At 44.0% G+C, this 16,051-nt stretch overlaps 1 protein-coding gene across 15 annotated transcripts in view; it reads left to right on the top strand.

Annotated features, from left to right (window-relative positions):
- LOC123757399 (mesoderm induction early response protein 1) overlaps positions 1 to 16,051 on the top strand; it is a 170,656-nt gene that overhangs the window by 95,825 nt on the left and 58,780 nt on the right. For all 15 annotated transcript variants that reach the window (XM_045740983.2, XM_045740964.2, XM_045741000.2 and 12 more), the window contains one exon: positions 6,785 to 6,880. In XM_045740983.2, the coding sequence (XP_045596939.1) occupies positions 6,785 to 6,880 (96 nt within the window). The remainder of the gene's footprint in view (positions 1 to 6,784; positions 6,881 to 16,051) is intronic.

The following is a 16,051-nucleotide window of genomic DNA, read 5'->3' as shown; positions in this document are numbered from 1 at the left end:
TTGGATGCATTTGGATGCATTAATATATTATTTATATATATATATATATATATATTTATATATTTATATATATATATATATATATATATATATATATATATATATATATATATATATATATATATATATATATTATATATATATATATATATATATATATATATATATATATATATATATTAAATATGACTGAAAAAGTAAGATTAATAATTCTAACACTAATTTTCTCAATATTTCTTATGTTTCTTTTCACTGTCGATGGTAATTGAAAAATCAGTTCTCCAAAATTCATTTTTATTTCTAGTCTGACGCGACACTTGAATGCGTTTCGTAATAACTTATTACATTTTCAAAGACTTTAGTTTATACACACACAACTATAACCTGCAAACACTAAACAGATTTCTTTCTATGCTATAATTCAAACGGCTTTTCATTTTATATACCTGCATTTGGGTGAGGTGATATGTTACAACAGTTTTGGATGAGGTGAAAACAAACATTCAACACATGATAGAACACGAAACAATGGGTATAATATTGTTTAAGTTAAAAGGAAGAATGGAAGTAAATGCAAAGGGCCTAATGGCCCATATTTCTTGATGCTTCTATATTGGTGCGGAGTCTTGAAGTGGGTAGAATATAGTTGTGCATTAATTGGCTGTTGATTGCTGGTGTTGACTTCTTAATGTGTAGTGCCTCGCAGATATCAAGCCGTCTGCTATCGCTGTATCTATCCATGATTTCTGTGTTTTTTGTCAAGACTTCTCTGGTGATGGTCTGGTTGTGGGTAGAGATTATATGTTCCTTAACACTATCCTGGATTTTCCACTTGGATTTACGGGCGTTTTGCTTAACCGCTTGTCGGATCACGACGTAAATTTACGGACCTTGTTATATTGGGTATTTACTACTCGATCGACTTGGGGTTTGTATGAATATGTTTGCCATTAAATTTTTGTTTTCTCTAATAGGCACTGTGCCTATTTGAGAAAACGGCAATGTATTGTAACTTAGAGGAGAGACTATTGAGTTGGTGACACAACGAGGGTAATCGCCCACTCCACACACTCTTGTGTTGGCCGCGATCATGATTCTACATTTATATGCATATGTCTGTGTAGAGAATTTTATTTCGAACACTATACAAACAAAAAAAACGGAGTGAATCAAGTATAAACTTGAAAAAACATGAGCAAAATAAAAACTTTTTACGCTCACGGATACAAACACGCGTAAGATTTTATTCGCCGCAAATTTATTTGACGCTCTGTTGGCCAATTCTACTCATGTTCTTATAGAACTTTCTATTGCGAACACATTGCTATAAAAATGAAATACGTAGCTCGAGAAATAATGTCAGGACAGTGAAATAAGTATAAACTTTCAAAGCGCTGCATCACAACAGTGTCGTCGCTGCTGAAATCACGGCTAATGCTTCGCCCAGTTCCCACACTCGTGCGGAACATAATTAGACATTGATAGGCATATGTCTGGGTGGGGAATTTTATTGCGAGTTCAATGATATCAAAATAAGCGCTGTAGGATGACTGTGAGGCTGGCAACAAACGAAAGAGTATGAACATTTACTTCCTGTTTTGGTGTCACGGCGAGTCATCTTCGTGTTTATTTACTTTGTGGTGGGATAGCAAATGCTTTGGTGACATTTTATGCATATGATCTTGTAGAGAATTTTATTGCCAACGCATTGATACCAAAATGAAAAACGTAGCTCGAGAATTAATGTTAGGAGCGTGAAAAGATTATACACTTTTTTGTGTTTACGCTTGAGCGCGCAGAACGCCGCGCGCACAAGGCGCTTTTTTTTTCACGAGTGCCGCGCGCACTAAAGTGTTAATGGAGCCCTGTTGCTTATGCATCGTTAATCGTCTGGAAAGAGATGTTGTCTTGCCTATATACTGAGTTCTTTGAGGCTTACAGTCCCCAAGTGGGTATGTGAAGGCATAGACGACATTTGTCTCTTTCAAAGCGTTCTGCTTTGTGTCTGGAGAGTTTCTCATGAGTAGGTTGGCAGTTTTCTTGGTTTTATAGTAAATCGTCAATTGTATCTTCAGATTTTTGTCTGTAGGGATAACGTTTCTACTGACAATATCTTTCAGGGCACTTTCCTCCGTTTTATGGGCGGTGGAAAAGAAGTTCCTGTAAAATAGTCTAATAGGGGTTATAGGTGTTGTGTTAGTTGTCTCTTTAGAGGTTGCATGGCGTTTCACCTTCCTTCTTATGATGTCTTCAACGAAGCCATTAGAGAAGCCGTTGACTAGGACATGCCTTACCCTACAGAGTTCTTCATCGACTTGCTTCCATCCTGAGCTGTGGCCGAGAGCACGGTCGACATAAGCGTTAACAACACTCCTGACATTTCCATACGCGTATCCAAATGTCAAGACACACAAGCCTGGAAACCCACTTTGGCCAATCATCAGCCAGATACCCACACCTACATACAGACTGGTGAAGCGACTCAACGGCTTGCTGACTCCTTATGTCCCTTGCGCCTTCAGCCTGAAGTCTCCAAAGGAAGTTGTCGACTTACTGCGGGGAACACGGGCCACAGGGATAAGAGCCTTGTTGGACGTAGAATCGCTGTTTACCAATGTACCTGTGGATGAAACAATCGGGATGATAGCGGACAGAGTGTATCGTGATCCGGCCTGTACTCCTCTTGACATACCAGAAAACATTCTAAGGAAACTACTCCAAGCTTGTACTAAAGAGGCACCCTTCTTGAGCCCGGATGGGCACATGTATAAGCAAGTAGAATGGGTCGCCATGGGTTCTCCCCTAGGTATACTGTTTGCGAACTTCTACATGGGTACCTTCGAACAAAAGGTCTTAGTCGACATGAACTTGAAATCGGCCATATACTGCAGGTATGTTGACGACATTTTTACACAGGTACCTGATGTCAGACATCTGCAAGTGCTGAAGGAGGCATTTGAGCGTAATTCTGTGTTGCGTTTCACTTACGAGATGGAGAAGGATGGGAAGCTGCCCTTTCTAGATGTAACAGTCATGGAAGGCACGGAGGTTTCCACACTGCAGTCTACACTAAGGAAACAAACATAGGAATGTGCCTCAATGCCAACAGTGACTGCCCAGACAGGTACAAGAGGAGTGTTGTTAACGCTTATGTCGACCGTGCTCTCAGCCACAGCTCAGGATGGAAGGAAGTCGATGAAGAACTCTGTAGGGTAAGGCAGGTCCTAGTCAACAACGGCTTCTCCAATGGCTTCGTTGAAGACATCATAAGAAGGAAGGTGAAATGCCATGCAACCTCTGAAGAGACAACTAACACAACACCTGTACCCCCTATTAGACTATTTTACAGGAACTTCTTTTCCACAGCTCATAAAACGGAGGAAAGAGTCCTGAAAGATATTGTTAATAGAAATGTTATCCCTACAGACAAAAATCAGAAGATACAATTGATGATTTACTATAAAACCAAAAAAACTGCCAACCTACTCATGAGAAACTCTCCAGACACAAAGCAGAACGCTTTGAAAGAGACCAATGTCGTCTATGTCTTCAAATGCCCACTTGGGGACTGTAAGCCTCAAAGACTCAGTATATAGGCAAGACAACAACATCTCTTTCCAGGCGATTAACGATGCATAAGCAACAGGGGCTCCATTAAGGAACATATAATCTCTTCCCACAACTAGACCATCACCAGAGAAGTCTTAACAAAAAACACACAAATCATGAATAGATACAGCGATAGCAGACGGCTTGATATCTGCGAGGCACTACACATTAAGAAGTCAACACCAGCAATCAACAGCCAATTAATGCACAACTATATTCTACCCACTTCAAGACTCCTCACCAATATAGAAGCATCAAGAAATATGGGCCAATAGGCCCTTTGCATTTACTTCCATTCTTCCCTTTAACTTACACAATATTATATCCATTGTTTCGTGTTCTATCTTGTGTTGAAAGTTTGTTTTCACCTCATCCAAAACTGTTGTAACATATCACCTCACCCAAATGCAGGTATATAAAATGAAAAGCCGTTTGAATTATAGCATAGAAAGAAATCTGTTTAGTGTTTGCAGGTTATAGTTGTGTGTGTGTAAACTAAAGTCTTTGAAAATGTAACAAGTTATTACGAAACGTGTTCAAGTGTCGCGTCAGACTAGAAATAAAAATGAATTTTGGAGAACTGATTTTTCAATTACCATCGACAGTGAAAAGAAACATAAGAAATATTGAGAAAATTCGTGTTAGAATTATTAATCTTACTTTTTCAGTCATATTTAATAATATATGTCTACAGGAAAGACTGCTACCAAAATATACATACATATAAATATATATTCTGATAGAATCATTCAATTGCATCAGTTTTCTTCCTACTTTTCCTTCTACCTAACATTTGGTAGTATGTATAGGATGGCATGGGTTTGTTACTGTACCTACACTGTATCTAGGGGCAGACATGGTTCTACCATGTCTAATACAAAGTCACAAATGTTTACCAAGAGAAGGGCGTGATAGGCTTTTGAATCATAATTATTTGACTTCTGGCAGTCATTCTTAGCAGTACTTTGAATTTTTTAGTGTCTCCCTAATATAGTATGTTACTTGATCCTGAAGGACAGTTGAAAATTATTTTTTGTGACAAGCTTTATGTGTTGTTCTGGACTGAGCAGAATCCTGTTTAATCCTTCTGCTACACGAGTCATGCAGGGATGATTTAGAGTACTGCATAAGATTTAACAGTTCTGCACATACAGGGGCTCACATTTACTTCCTCAGGCCTCCAGTACACAGACACCATCTTGGAAAAAAATTGTGGGCATGCCTTCTGGGTGTGAGGACCTCAGTATTGAGAGGGTGACCATGGGTGGAGAATGCTGCACCAGCTCACAGCACTGCCATGCAGCTTGTGCCTATAGCATCACTTAATTGAGAAGAAATCAAGAAAAATCTGCAATGATAGTGTCATTAAACCTCCTGACTGTGATAATGACGTTGTACAAGGTTTCAATTTCCGTAACCGCAATGCTAGTTATGATGATTACATTGCGAGGCAGAAACTCACAGCCCATAGCCACGGTCTCGTGTAGTCACGGTATCATGAAATGTAACTACATGTTCATTTAGAAAATAATCTTGTGAAAAATTATTAATACTCATGATTGAGTGTCGTCCAGGAATCTGATGATTCCTGGACGACACCTGAATCTGAATCTGATTCCTAGCACTGTGTGTCTAGAAATAAGAGTGTTGCATAGTATATTGTGATGCATTTTGTTGCATCAGGTTGCTTGGTCTGCTGGTATTTTCTGCTGGTAGTGTGTATATGGTACTATGATGTCCTTGTTCATTACCACACTCACAGAACTGTTGATTGGTTATGGTGCATAGACATGTAGTGTATGATGCATGTATAGTGTAATAGCAGGAAATCTGTGTGTTTTATTGTTCAAAGAATATAAAATGATGCACATATTGGTGACACACAAACTATCTGTTTTTACCTATGATCTGTATGTTCTGAGATACAAATAACATTATTGACTGGCTATTGCATCATTGTACGTGAAAAAACAATGTTAAAACATTGGAAATAAAATAAATATTATACAGTATGTCCATTGCATGCAGTTATAAGTTCATCCCAAACGTGCAGAGCTACGCTGAGCTCTGATCACATGTTATGAGATTACCATGCCTGCCAGAATGACTTAGCATTAGAGTGTATATAGTTATATATGTAGTGTGTATATACAGTGTAAAGACAGCAAAAACAGAATGTTTTATTGTTCTAAGCAAATAATATGGTGCATATTTTAGTGTGTGTAAATCCTCGTCATGGTCCTTGTGGATTTGTTCATTGATGCATCATGTTGTTGTGATTTCTGTGTTTAATGAAGTAAGGGCGAAGAGGTAGAACGGCCTATTGACATAGCTTGAGTGCATGGGGGAGTTGTGTAAAACCCTGGTTTGTGTCTCGGAGTGGCTGCAGGATCCAAATAAGGGCAGTAGAACTTCTGGTTTCAGCTCTTTTGACCATGTCATAGCTAAGTCAATTAAGGCAGTGTCTGGGATGATCTCGTATGTAGGTTCGAATCCTCGTCACAGCCCTAGTGGGTTCATTGATGCATCACGTTATTGTGATTTCTTTGTGTAATGTCTGTGTGTACCTATGATCAACATGTTCTGTGATATAAATAATAATAATAACAGCCCATTGTATCATTGCACTTGAAAAATCCTTGGTAAAACCTTAGAAATATTATATACAGTATTCAATGCATGCAGTTGTTATTTCACAGAAAACATAAAGAGCTAGGCTGAACCCTGACCACATGTTATGAGATTACCACTCCTGCCATAATGGCTTGTCATTATGAGGATAGTGGTGGTGTGAGCTGCTGTTGCATGCACTACTCAAGTTTGCTGTTCGTGGTAAAAGGAGAGTGGGGGTGGGGGGGGGTTCTGTTTATTGGAGACCTGAGGATAGAGATATGAGCCATGTGTACCTGTGGGTGTTTTAAGTTTTATTGCAGTGCCTATAAACATCCTTATATGTGAAGTGCAGTTAAGGGGTCAAGAAGATAAAAGTATCTAATTGTTGGGAGTAATTAAATTATTTTGACCACAAATAAATTTGTCATATTGACACATTTGAGTTTTATGTTCCCTTCATAAAAGTGAGGTGGTGACAGGGTTATTAAGTGCTTGAGTGTGTGCAGGGTGGTGACATCTTGTCAAGAGGGGCGATGTACATTTGTTCTTTTTTTATTTAAAGGTAGAGGAGTACCTGCGGGCACTGAGTCAGCCCCCACCTGGTTCTCAAGGTGTTGCCGCCATTCCTCTTGGTAAACATGTTCGAGATGATGAACAGGTGGGTGGTAGTTTTCTGTTTGAGCTTTCAAAAATTATTTATCAGTATCTGTTACTCTGGTATTTTCTTTCAGTATGGTATGTGATATCTTTAAGATTCTTGTCTGAAATAAGGCTAAATGTTTAGATTATTGCCAAGATGTTATGTCTGATAGTTTCTGATCAATAAGAATAGTATTAAACATACTGTTTAATACTTATTCTTATTGCATTGTAATACTTTAATACTTATTGCAGTATATATTAGACATACTGTTTAATTATTTTTGCTGAAGACCATAAGTGGACTTTACTGATATGCACCAAAAGCATCATGCAAAATGTCACAAAATGATCTTAAAGAATCATTAGTTGCACTTGCTAGTATGGCTTGAATTGGAGAATGAGTTTATATATATAAATATTGACACTGAAATATCATTTAATTCACCCTGTTAATATTAATCATACAAATTCAGTTGCCTGGTCTCAAGCTGGGCTTAAGGAGTTAAAGAACTCCAAGAACCCCATCCAAGTACTAGTTCAGATATGCATTTGCTGGCAAAGCCTGTAGTAACTCTAGAATTTGAATTAGCTCTTCAGAGAGAATGTAGAAGATTTATACATTGCCTTCTGTAAGATCATTGTTAAAATATTTTGTGAAATGCCTCATAGTATTGGCTTATTACTTAAAAACTTAAATTTTAATAAAAACATACGACTTAGTTGAATTAAGCAGTGTGCCAGGGCTTGGTGATCCGCTCGTCGTGATAGGTCACTGGTGCCAGTTTCGGAGCCAGCACCGCCTTCGGACCCATCTTCGTCTGGTCAGCGCGGTGTTCGCTCTGTGCGGGGGTCGGGTTCTCGTAAGGGGCATTGGCCCTTTGGCGGTTCGTCCCATTGACGGGGCGCTGGGGGGCAGGCTCATTCTGTTCACTCACTCGCTCGGATTTTCGGGTCGTTTCTTATGGCCTGCGGTGGCGTTGGGCGGCCCCCCCTCCTCCTTCGAGGGGTTCAAGTTTGGCGGGACAGGTCTCTTCTCCCGTGCTCTTTCGGGTCATCTTGGAGTGGGTACGCTCGGGCATGGTCGAAACAACAACGTCTTTCAGATGGGTTTCCCATCTGTTCCCAGTCCCGAAACAGGACTGCGGACCTGAGGTTCATTCTGGACTTGTCCCGTCTGAACCCCTTGGTTCTTTGCTCCTCCTTTCGGATGACTACTCTGTCCCAGGTCCAGCTTCTGCTGGAGCTGGGCGCTTGGATGGTGTCCCTGGACCTTCAGGACGTGTATTGGCACATCCCAATTCATCCGGGGGTTCAGGGACTGGCTGGGTTTCGTTGTGGGGCATCACGGTTACTGCTTTCATTGTCTCCCGTTCAGGTTGAACCTGGCACCTTGCGTTTTCACACGCCTTACCCGGGTCGTGGTGACCAACCTGTCTGCGTCTCTTAGGTGTTCGGGTGCTGGCCTACCTCGACGACTGTCTGGGATGGGCTCCCAGCCAGTCCACATGTCTGCTCGCCAGGGATTTGGTTCTTTTCCAGCTTGCCAGGTTCTTGGTGAACTAGAGGAAGTCCACTCTGGTTCTCTCCCAGGTTTAGACTTGGCTGGGTCTTGTGTGGGACTCTCGGACAGCTTCCTTGTCTCTCCCTATGGAATCTCTGCTTTGGCTGCGGTCCCTCCTTTGCCTGTTTCTGAGGGGTTCCGGGTCACATGGAGGTTGTTCGAGGGTTTGTGCGTGAGCCTTAACTTTGCCGTGATGGTCTACCCTCCGGGTCGGGTTTGGCTTCAGCAGCTATTCTGGTTCTTTTGGGGACGTCCCTTCCGCCTCTCTCGCGATCGCTGGGTTCAGCCTACAGGGGCTTTGCGTCGCCGGTTTCCTCTTCGGGTTTTTCGGGGTTCAATGCCTTGGTGTCTATCTGAGCCCTCGCTCGATGTGTTCACGGACGGGTCGTCTCTGGGCTGGTGCTTTGTGACCAGTGCTCACTAGGCCGGCCAAGGGCGATGGGGTCCGTCTTTCCATCGAGCCCACAGCACAGTGCAGGAATTCACGGCTGTGTGGTATTCGCTTCTGAGGGTTTGGGTCGCCTGCAGATCGACAATCAAGCTCCATTCGGACTGCTTTGCGGTGGTTCATTGCCTGAACCAAGGGGGTTCGATGCAGTCCTTGGCTCTTTGGGGCTGGTCGCTTCAGGTGACTCATCTGCTGAGTTCTCGTTTTTTTCTCTCTCCTAACCCTGTCCACGGAATGGACGGGTTGATGCTAACTCATTCAGTTGGCTCTGCCGGACGTTCAGGCTCCCGGAGGTGGACCTCTTCGCGTCAGTGTGATCGAGGCATCTCCTGTTATACTTGGCGCCCTTTCCAAGGGCACCAAGGCCACCAAGGCCAAGGCCCTTTCTGAACCCGGGGGTTTTCCCGCGGCTCCGTCTCTTTCAGCAGATTGGTCCGGTCCAGTACGTGGCTGGTTCGATCTCCTTCTCGAGTCTTTGCATCTGGTTTTTCCGAATCAGGTCTATCACCACTTGTTTGGTGAGCAGGTGGCTTCGTTGGTGATATCCCACCTGAGTGCTTCGTCTCAGCAGCAATATGAAGTTTCCTGGCGGTCCTTCCATTTCTTTTTTTCCCTTCGTAGGTACACTTCGGTTTCTGATAGGGTTATCTTGTCCTTCCTTTTGTTGTCATTTTAGGACAGTCATCTTATATCGAATATTGTCACCTCGTACCGTGTGGCACTGGCGGAACCGCTGCGGCTTGCTTTCGGTATTGATGTTACTTCTGCGCCTTTTCTCAAGCTGTCTTGTGCATTGTTTCACCTCCAGCCTGCTCATGCACAGCTTGAGCCATCCTGGTCCTTGGATCAGGTGCTCTCTTTTTCTCTTTTCTCCTCAGTTTGTTTTAGCCCCTTCGGTTCCGGATTGTTTTTAAAAGGCTCTTTTTCTTGTTGGCATTGGCATCTGGGGGTCGGGTTTGGGAGCTTAATGTCCTCCTCTGGCGCAGGGGTTTCTGCTCTTTTGGTTGTGGTGGTATTTTTTTCAAGTTGCAGCCGTCTCCTTGTTTTCTGGCGAAGAATGAGATGGCTACTTTCCAGAGGGGTCCTTGGGTTGTTGATTCTTGGTTGGTCAGGCCGGGGATGCATCATGTGCTGTGTTCGGTTCCTCCAGCTGTTGCTCCGGGGTCTGACCAGTGGGCCCCTTCTCTTCCTGTTTTTCCAGCTGCCCCGGCATTTTTCTTGTGAGGCCGGGGCTTCGGAGGATGACTCGCCCCTGGGGGCTTGATGTGGAGGTTCCTGGGGTTGGGGAGAGGCTGACTTGGGTGCCTTGGGCCCCGTTGAACCCTGCCTGGGTTTTCCAATCCTATGACCAGGGCTTTCTGTTACAAGGAGTGGGGTTTTCATTCCTCCCTTTGCGTACGAGTTGGTTTTAGCGTCGGCCCCTCCCGGGTTCAGTTCCGTGTCCTTTCGGGTCCGTCAGTTCCGTCCTTCCTGTGGGTAATTTTAACCGCTTTCTCAACCTTCTTATCATGGACATGTATTCTTCTACATCATGTTGCAATCGTGTTCAAATCGTACAGGGATCCTGCATGACCATTGGTTACGGATGCCAATGGGCTCGTATGAGCCTCCGTGATTTTGTTCTTGTTTATCAAGGTTCTCAAAGGTTCGAGAAGATCTTCGATACTTAAAATATTATTGTAATGTCTGTAGACTTCCGGTGAGGATTCTCTCCAGTCTTTCATTGGACTTGTTGGTCCTCTTCTGTACTACTTGTCATCTTTCGATTCTATATCTCATTATTTTGTAACCACATTGTTTCTCCGTATGCTGTCTCGACATTACTAATAATTGTTAAATAAACCTTGTTGGCACCCTCCCCGAAAGACGGGTGATGCGGTTCGGACCTCGGGCGCATGGGCCGTAGATGATGATTGTTTATGGGCAGTGTAAACATGTGTTGGTGTTCCACGTCCTTTATCGCGGGTTATGCGTCGTTCTCCCTCATCTTATCATCGTATCTATCCAGTCATAGCCCCCTAGATACTGGGGGTGTTCTAGATTTTGTATATGGGGAAAACACCTAGTTCTTTTCTCTGCTTACGGGTGTGGGATGGCTTGGAGTGGCACAGCCTCCACCACTGCACTACGCCTAATCTTCTCGTACTGTGCACGCAACTCTGGACATAATCCACTAGCGATGCTCTCGGAATATTACACGGCTCAGCTGTGTCGTGAGATGGTAGTGTCTACGTTCTACAGGTGAGATTATACGGTCTGGCTTCACTGTCAGCCAGGCGCTGGTTCTCGAATTTTGGACGAGTGTTGGGTATTGTTGTAGTGTGTTGCTTGGCCAATTTGCATGCATCTTAACATGTCCTTACTCTGTCCGTATATCTTGTTCTTCGCTACACTGTGGGGCGCATCCCCGAAATTTGGTGCCTTTAGTTTAGTCTTTCAGCGACTGAATCTTTTCTTGACTCTGGACACTCATTCATTGACTCAGTCAATGCTATCTGGACACTTATTCATTGCCTGGCTGCACCCTTATATATACATTGGAGTCTCTCTGCATATGTAGTTCTTCATGTACATGATGTTACCAATTGCTACCTAGGTCGTCTTAGTTCGTCATATTGATTATACTCCCATGTCTCTAGCTTCTGGTGTTTCGACCATATTTAGGGTCTTTTCATTGCATATTTCTATATTTTCTACCTCTATACTACACCACATTGTTGTGTATCTTCGTATGTGCATATTGGCTACACTGATGTCTGTGCTAGGTTGGACTATGTACATGTTTTGTTCCCTGATGTTGGACTGCTCAAGTGTTCAGTTATAGAACTGAGTTCTTTCATCTTCTTGTATGTCACTGCCAGCTTCTGCATTGCAATGTCTGCAGGTGGATGTAGATTTCCAATCTACCATTCCTGCCCCTACAGTTACTTTTTGTTGGGACAGGAGCTGCTAGGATTACGGCCCTGGCTACGGCTTTTTCTGTGTGTTCCTTTTCCAGAAAGTACATTTTTGTTTTACTGCGGTACACGTCCTGAGTAGTTCTCATATATTACGCGGCGATGCGTGCATCATTCTGCCCTGCTGGAGCTGGTTGTGCTACTCCTGTGGGTTGTGGGGTCTCTGTTTTTTGCTTCGCGTGTCGCGATTCGGCTCGTGGTGCTTGTTTTCCTCGTTGGCCTCTGCCTGGGCTCTGGCTCTTAGGTTTTCGTCAATTTTATCCTTGCTGTTTGCGGAGTCTGTGGTTCGGGAGTTTCTGCAAGCGGCTTTTTCTCGTTGTCATCCGTTATCGGACTTGTTGGTCCTTTGGTGGGGTCCCGGGGGGGGGGGGTTCCTCCTGGACGGGGTGTGCCTGCTCGCCCGGGTTGGTTCTTTCCTGGCTCGCTGAGTTTGGGTTCCTGGTTTTCTGGCGGACATTCCTTCTGGTTCCTTGCTAGCCTTGGTTTCAGGCGCTGCTTGCTCTGTGTCCGCACCCAGGGGTTTACCCACAGCTCCGCCTCTTTCCAATGATCAATCCGGTCCGTGAAGGGGCTCAGTCTTTTCCTTGAGTCTTCAAGTTTGGCAAGTCTGACTCGAGTCTCTCACCATCATTTTGGTAATTAGGTGGCTTCGTTGATGGTGGCCCACCTGCGTGCTTCGTCTCAGCGGCGGTATGGGGTTTTGCTGGCGGTTCTTCCTTTTCTTTTTGTTTCTTCCTAGGTATCCTGTTGTTTTGTTGACGTGATCTTATCCTTCTCTCATAGAGGTTTGGGACCGTCGTCTTGATACATACTGTCGTCTCGTATTGTGCGGCATTGGCGGGGTCGCTGCAGCTTGCTTTTGTTATTGATGTTACTTCTGCACCATTTCGCAAGCCGTCTCGGGCGTTGTTTCACCTCCAGCCTGCTCATGCGCCCCCTGAGCCGTCCTCGTCTTTGGACAGAGTGCTCTCATTTCTCTCTTCGCCTCGGTTTGTTGTGGCCCCTTTTGTTCAAGATTTGTTTTTCCTAAGCTTTCTTGTTGGCATTGGTCTCTGGGGGTCAGGTTGGGGAGCTTCATGCTCTCCTCTGGCACAGGGGTTTCTGCTCTTTTGGTCGTGGTGATAGGTTTGTTCATTTGCAGCTGTCTCCTTTTCTGGCGAGGGATGAGACTGCTTGGTTGGTCAGGCCATGGGTGCATCATGTGTTGTGTCCAGTTGCGGCTCTCCTCCGTTATTTGCGTGCCACGGACTCTAGTGCCGGGGATGCGCTTTGTGTTGATCCAGTTTCCCTTCTTCCCTGTTCTCGGGTTCAGGTCTCTCAGATCATCTGCAGGGTTATTCGGTCTAGCCAGCCTGCGGTCTATTCCTGTGCCCATGATGTTCGTAAGTTTGCTGCGCTTGCTGCCGTCATTGGTAACATTTCCTGGGTTGACATTCGGGCATAGGGTTTTTGGCGGTTGAACAGGGTCCTGAATACACGCTACTTGTGAATGTTCCTGGGCCTAGTCGGGGCCCGTGTCGCTTTGGATCAGTGGTTTCAGCCTGTTGTCTCGATTTTGAGTTGAGATGTGAGCACCGGCCGCCTCCCAGGTAAGTCCCTCTGTTTTCGTCTTTGGTAAAGTATCGGTGGAGAGCTGAAGGGGCTTCCCCCAGAAAACCAGCGTTGAAAGTAATGAAACGCCATTTTCAGGGTGAGTCCTGGAGGCTCCCAGGCAACCCTCCCTTCCTCTGGTCGGCATTTTTTTTCACGTGTTTTTGACATCCAGCCTCAGAACTGGAGGGTGGATTGCTGGCGCGAAGGTCTGGGGCTACCCTTTCTTCCTCCCTGAGAGTGGAAAGCTGCTCAAACATGCGGCACGGCTCGTGTGACGTCATGCTCGTTTGCTCATTTTCAATTGGGGAGTTCTGTCGACTCGTTTGTCTATTTTAGTCATTTTCACCAGAATAGGAGTTTGAGGCACTTACCTTTCTGGGTGCTTGTCCCGGTCGTTGGCAGATATAGAGTGCTCCAAATTCCATGTGCCATTCTATAGGCCATTGCTCCTCGTGCCTCTCTGAAGGGGCCAGGTTCTGGCTCATGGTCCCCGGTAGGCTTAGAACTCCATTCACAATGACAGCCAAATTTTTGTTTTTTGTCCGTTGCTGTTTGCAGAGTCTGTGGTGGTGCAATTTCTGCACGCGGCTTCGTCTAGTTGCCGGCCTATGTCAGACTTGTTGGTTCTCTGGGTGGGGGGCCGTGGTGGTTCTGCCTGGAAGGGTTGTGCCAGGAATCGGTGTGTCTTTTGGTCGTCGTAAGCCAGTAGTGCTAGATTTGGGGCCTGCCTCTGCAGAGCCGTCGATGTCTGGCTGGCGCGGTGTTTAACTAGCTTGCACTAGTTTAACAAATATTTGATCATTTGTTTAAAATGTTGAGGGGAGTTGTTTTGCTTTTTTAAGGCTGCAATCTGGTTTTCTAATCAAGCAGTTGCCTGTTTTGTCTCCTGCCTTTCTAGGTGCCTTCCCTTGATGGTGGCTGACGAATAAATTTACATAAAATTTGTCATAAAACCACTGCCAGGGGAGAAAACTTTTCTCCCTGATAGCGAGAAAACCTGGCCCCACTGGTTATCTATCTTGAGGTTATCTTGAGATGGGCTTAGTGTCCCCGCAGCCTGGTCCTCGACCAGCCCTCCACCCTCAAGAAGCAGCCCGTGACAGCTGACTAACTCCCAGGTACCTATTTACTGCTAGGTAACAGGGGCATCAGGGTGAAAGAAACCTCTGCCCATTGTTTCTCGCTGGCGCCCGGGATTGAACCCGGGACCACAGGATCACGCGTCCAGTGTTCTGTCTGCTCAGCCCCCTTATGCCACTGCCACTGAGGGGGCAGGTTTTGACTCATTGCCCCCAGTAGGCCTATAAAAACTCTAACAGATGTCACCTTGTAGTTTGGCATTATATCAGTCAGTCTACAGTAGTAGCTTCAGGGAGCTACTGGGGGATCACCCAGAAATTATCATTTCATTAGATTCACTGCTAGGTTTTTGTTGCTGTTATTACACTATATTCACATTGACATGTGCTAAGCTGTACATGTCAAATATAAAATGTTATACATTTAACATTTTCTACATTGTCTACATTTTCATGCACCATTACAGACCACTAAGCAGTTCTGTTGGATGTAATAACTTTGTAAACAATCATCAGAGTTCAGCCTAACTGCATGTTTTGCAGGAAATTGGAACTGTATGCACTGAATATATTACATTTTCTTCATATTTTTCAAGGTTTACAATGATTTTTTAGTGTAGTGATGTATTGGGTTGTCATTGTTATTTGTATTTCAGAATTCGTAGAACACAGATATCATATATTTGTCACTAATATGTGCACAATATTATATTCTTTGATCAATAAAATAGTTTTTGCTTGCACAATATACATGTCATGTATATCTAAAGTATTTATATTTTTATGCATCCTATCAAACAACTAAGCAGTTCTGGTGGGTGTGGAGGGAATTCCAAGCACAGCATAGTGACCAGGATATCAGCAGACAATGCCAGCTGATGACACAACCTGATTCAACAAAATCCCTCCAATATCTTATGCACATTGCTAGGTCTAGCCACAACAGTGCTATTACTATCAGATTGCTGTCACTAAATCATGAATATGATCATTTTCCACAAGTTTATTTTCTAAAGGAACAAAAGGAAACTTTCCATGATGTGTAGATGCATGAAACCACAGCAGTGAATGTCTGCCTCCTGCTCTGATCATTCTAACCAGCATTATGTTCACTGATACCTAAACCTTGTACATATTCTTTATCACAGTCACGATCTTCTATGACACTATCAACGCAAAATTATCAGTTATTTATTTATTTCATCCATATTGAGTGGTACTGTAGGCACAAGTTGCATGGCGGTGCTGTGAGCTGTTACAGCATGCACTCCCCATGGTCACCCTCTCAATAATGAGGCCCTCACACCAAGGAGGGGTTCAATAATTTTTTTCAAGGTGGTATCTCCTTACTGAATGTGTGAGGAATCAAATGTAAGCCCCATGAATACGCAGGACTTTAAATCTTACTTAATACTTGAAATCACTTCTATTTAACTCGCATAGTAGGAACAGATATGGTTGGATTGTGCCTGTTTGACACGCTCACTTGAAAGGTTAAGGGTCCAACTGAGTGGATTTGGTCAGAAGCATAACCTCACTTTTCTAATAC

This window comes from Procambarus clarkii, chromosome 22 (assembly GCF_040958095.1).
Source record: "Procambarus clarkii isolate CNS0578487 chromosome 22, FALCON_Pclarkii_2.0, whole genome shotgun sequence".
Taxonomy (NCBI): Eukaryota; Metazoa; Arthropoda; class Malacostraca; order Decapoda; family Cambaridae; genus Procambarus; species Procambarus clarkii.
Note: the sequence above shows the minus strand (reverse complement) of the source record. Positions and strands in the feature narration are given on the sequence as shown.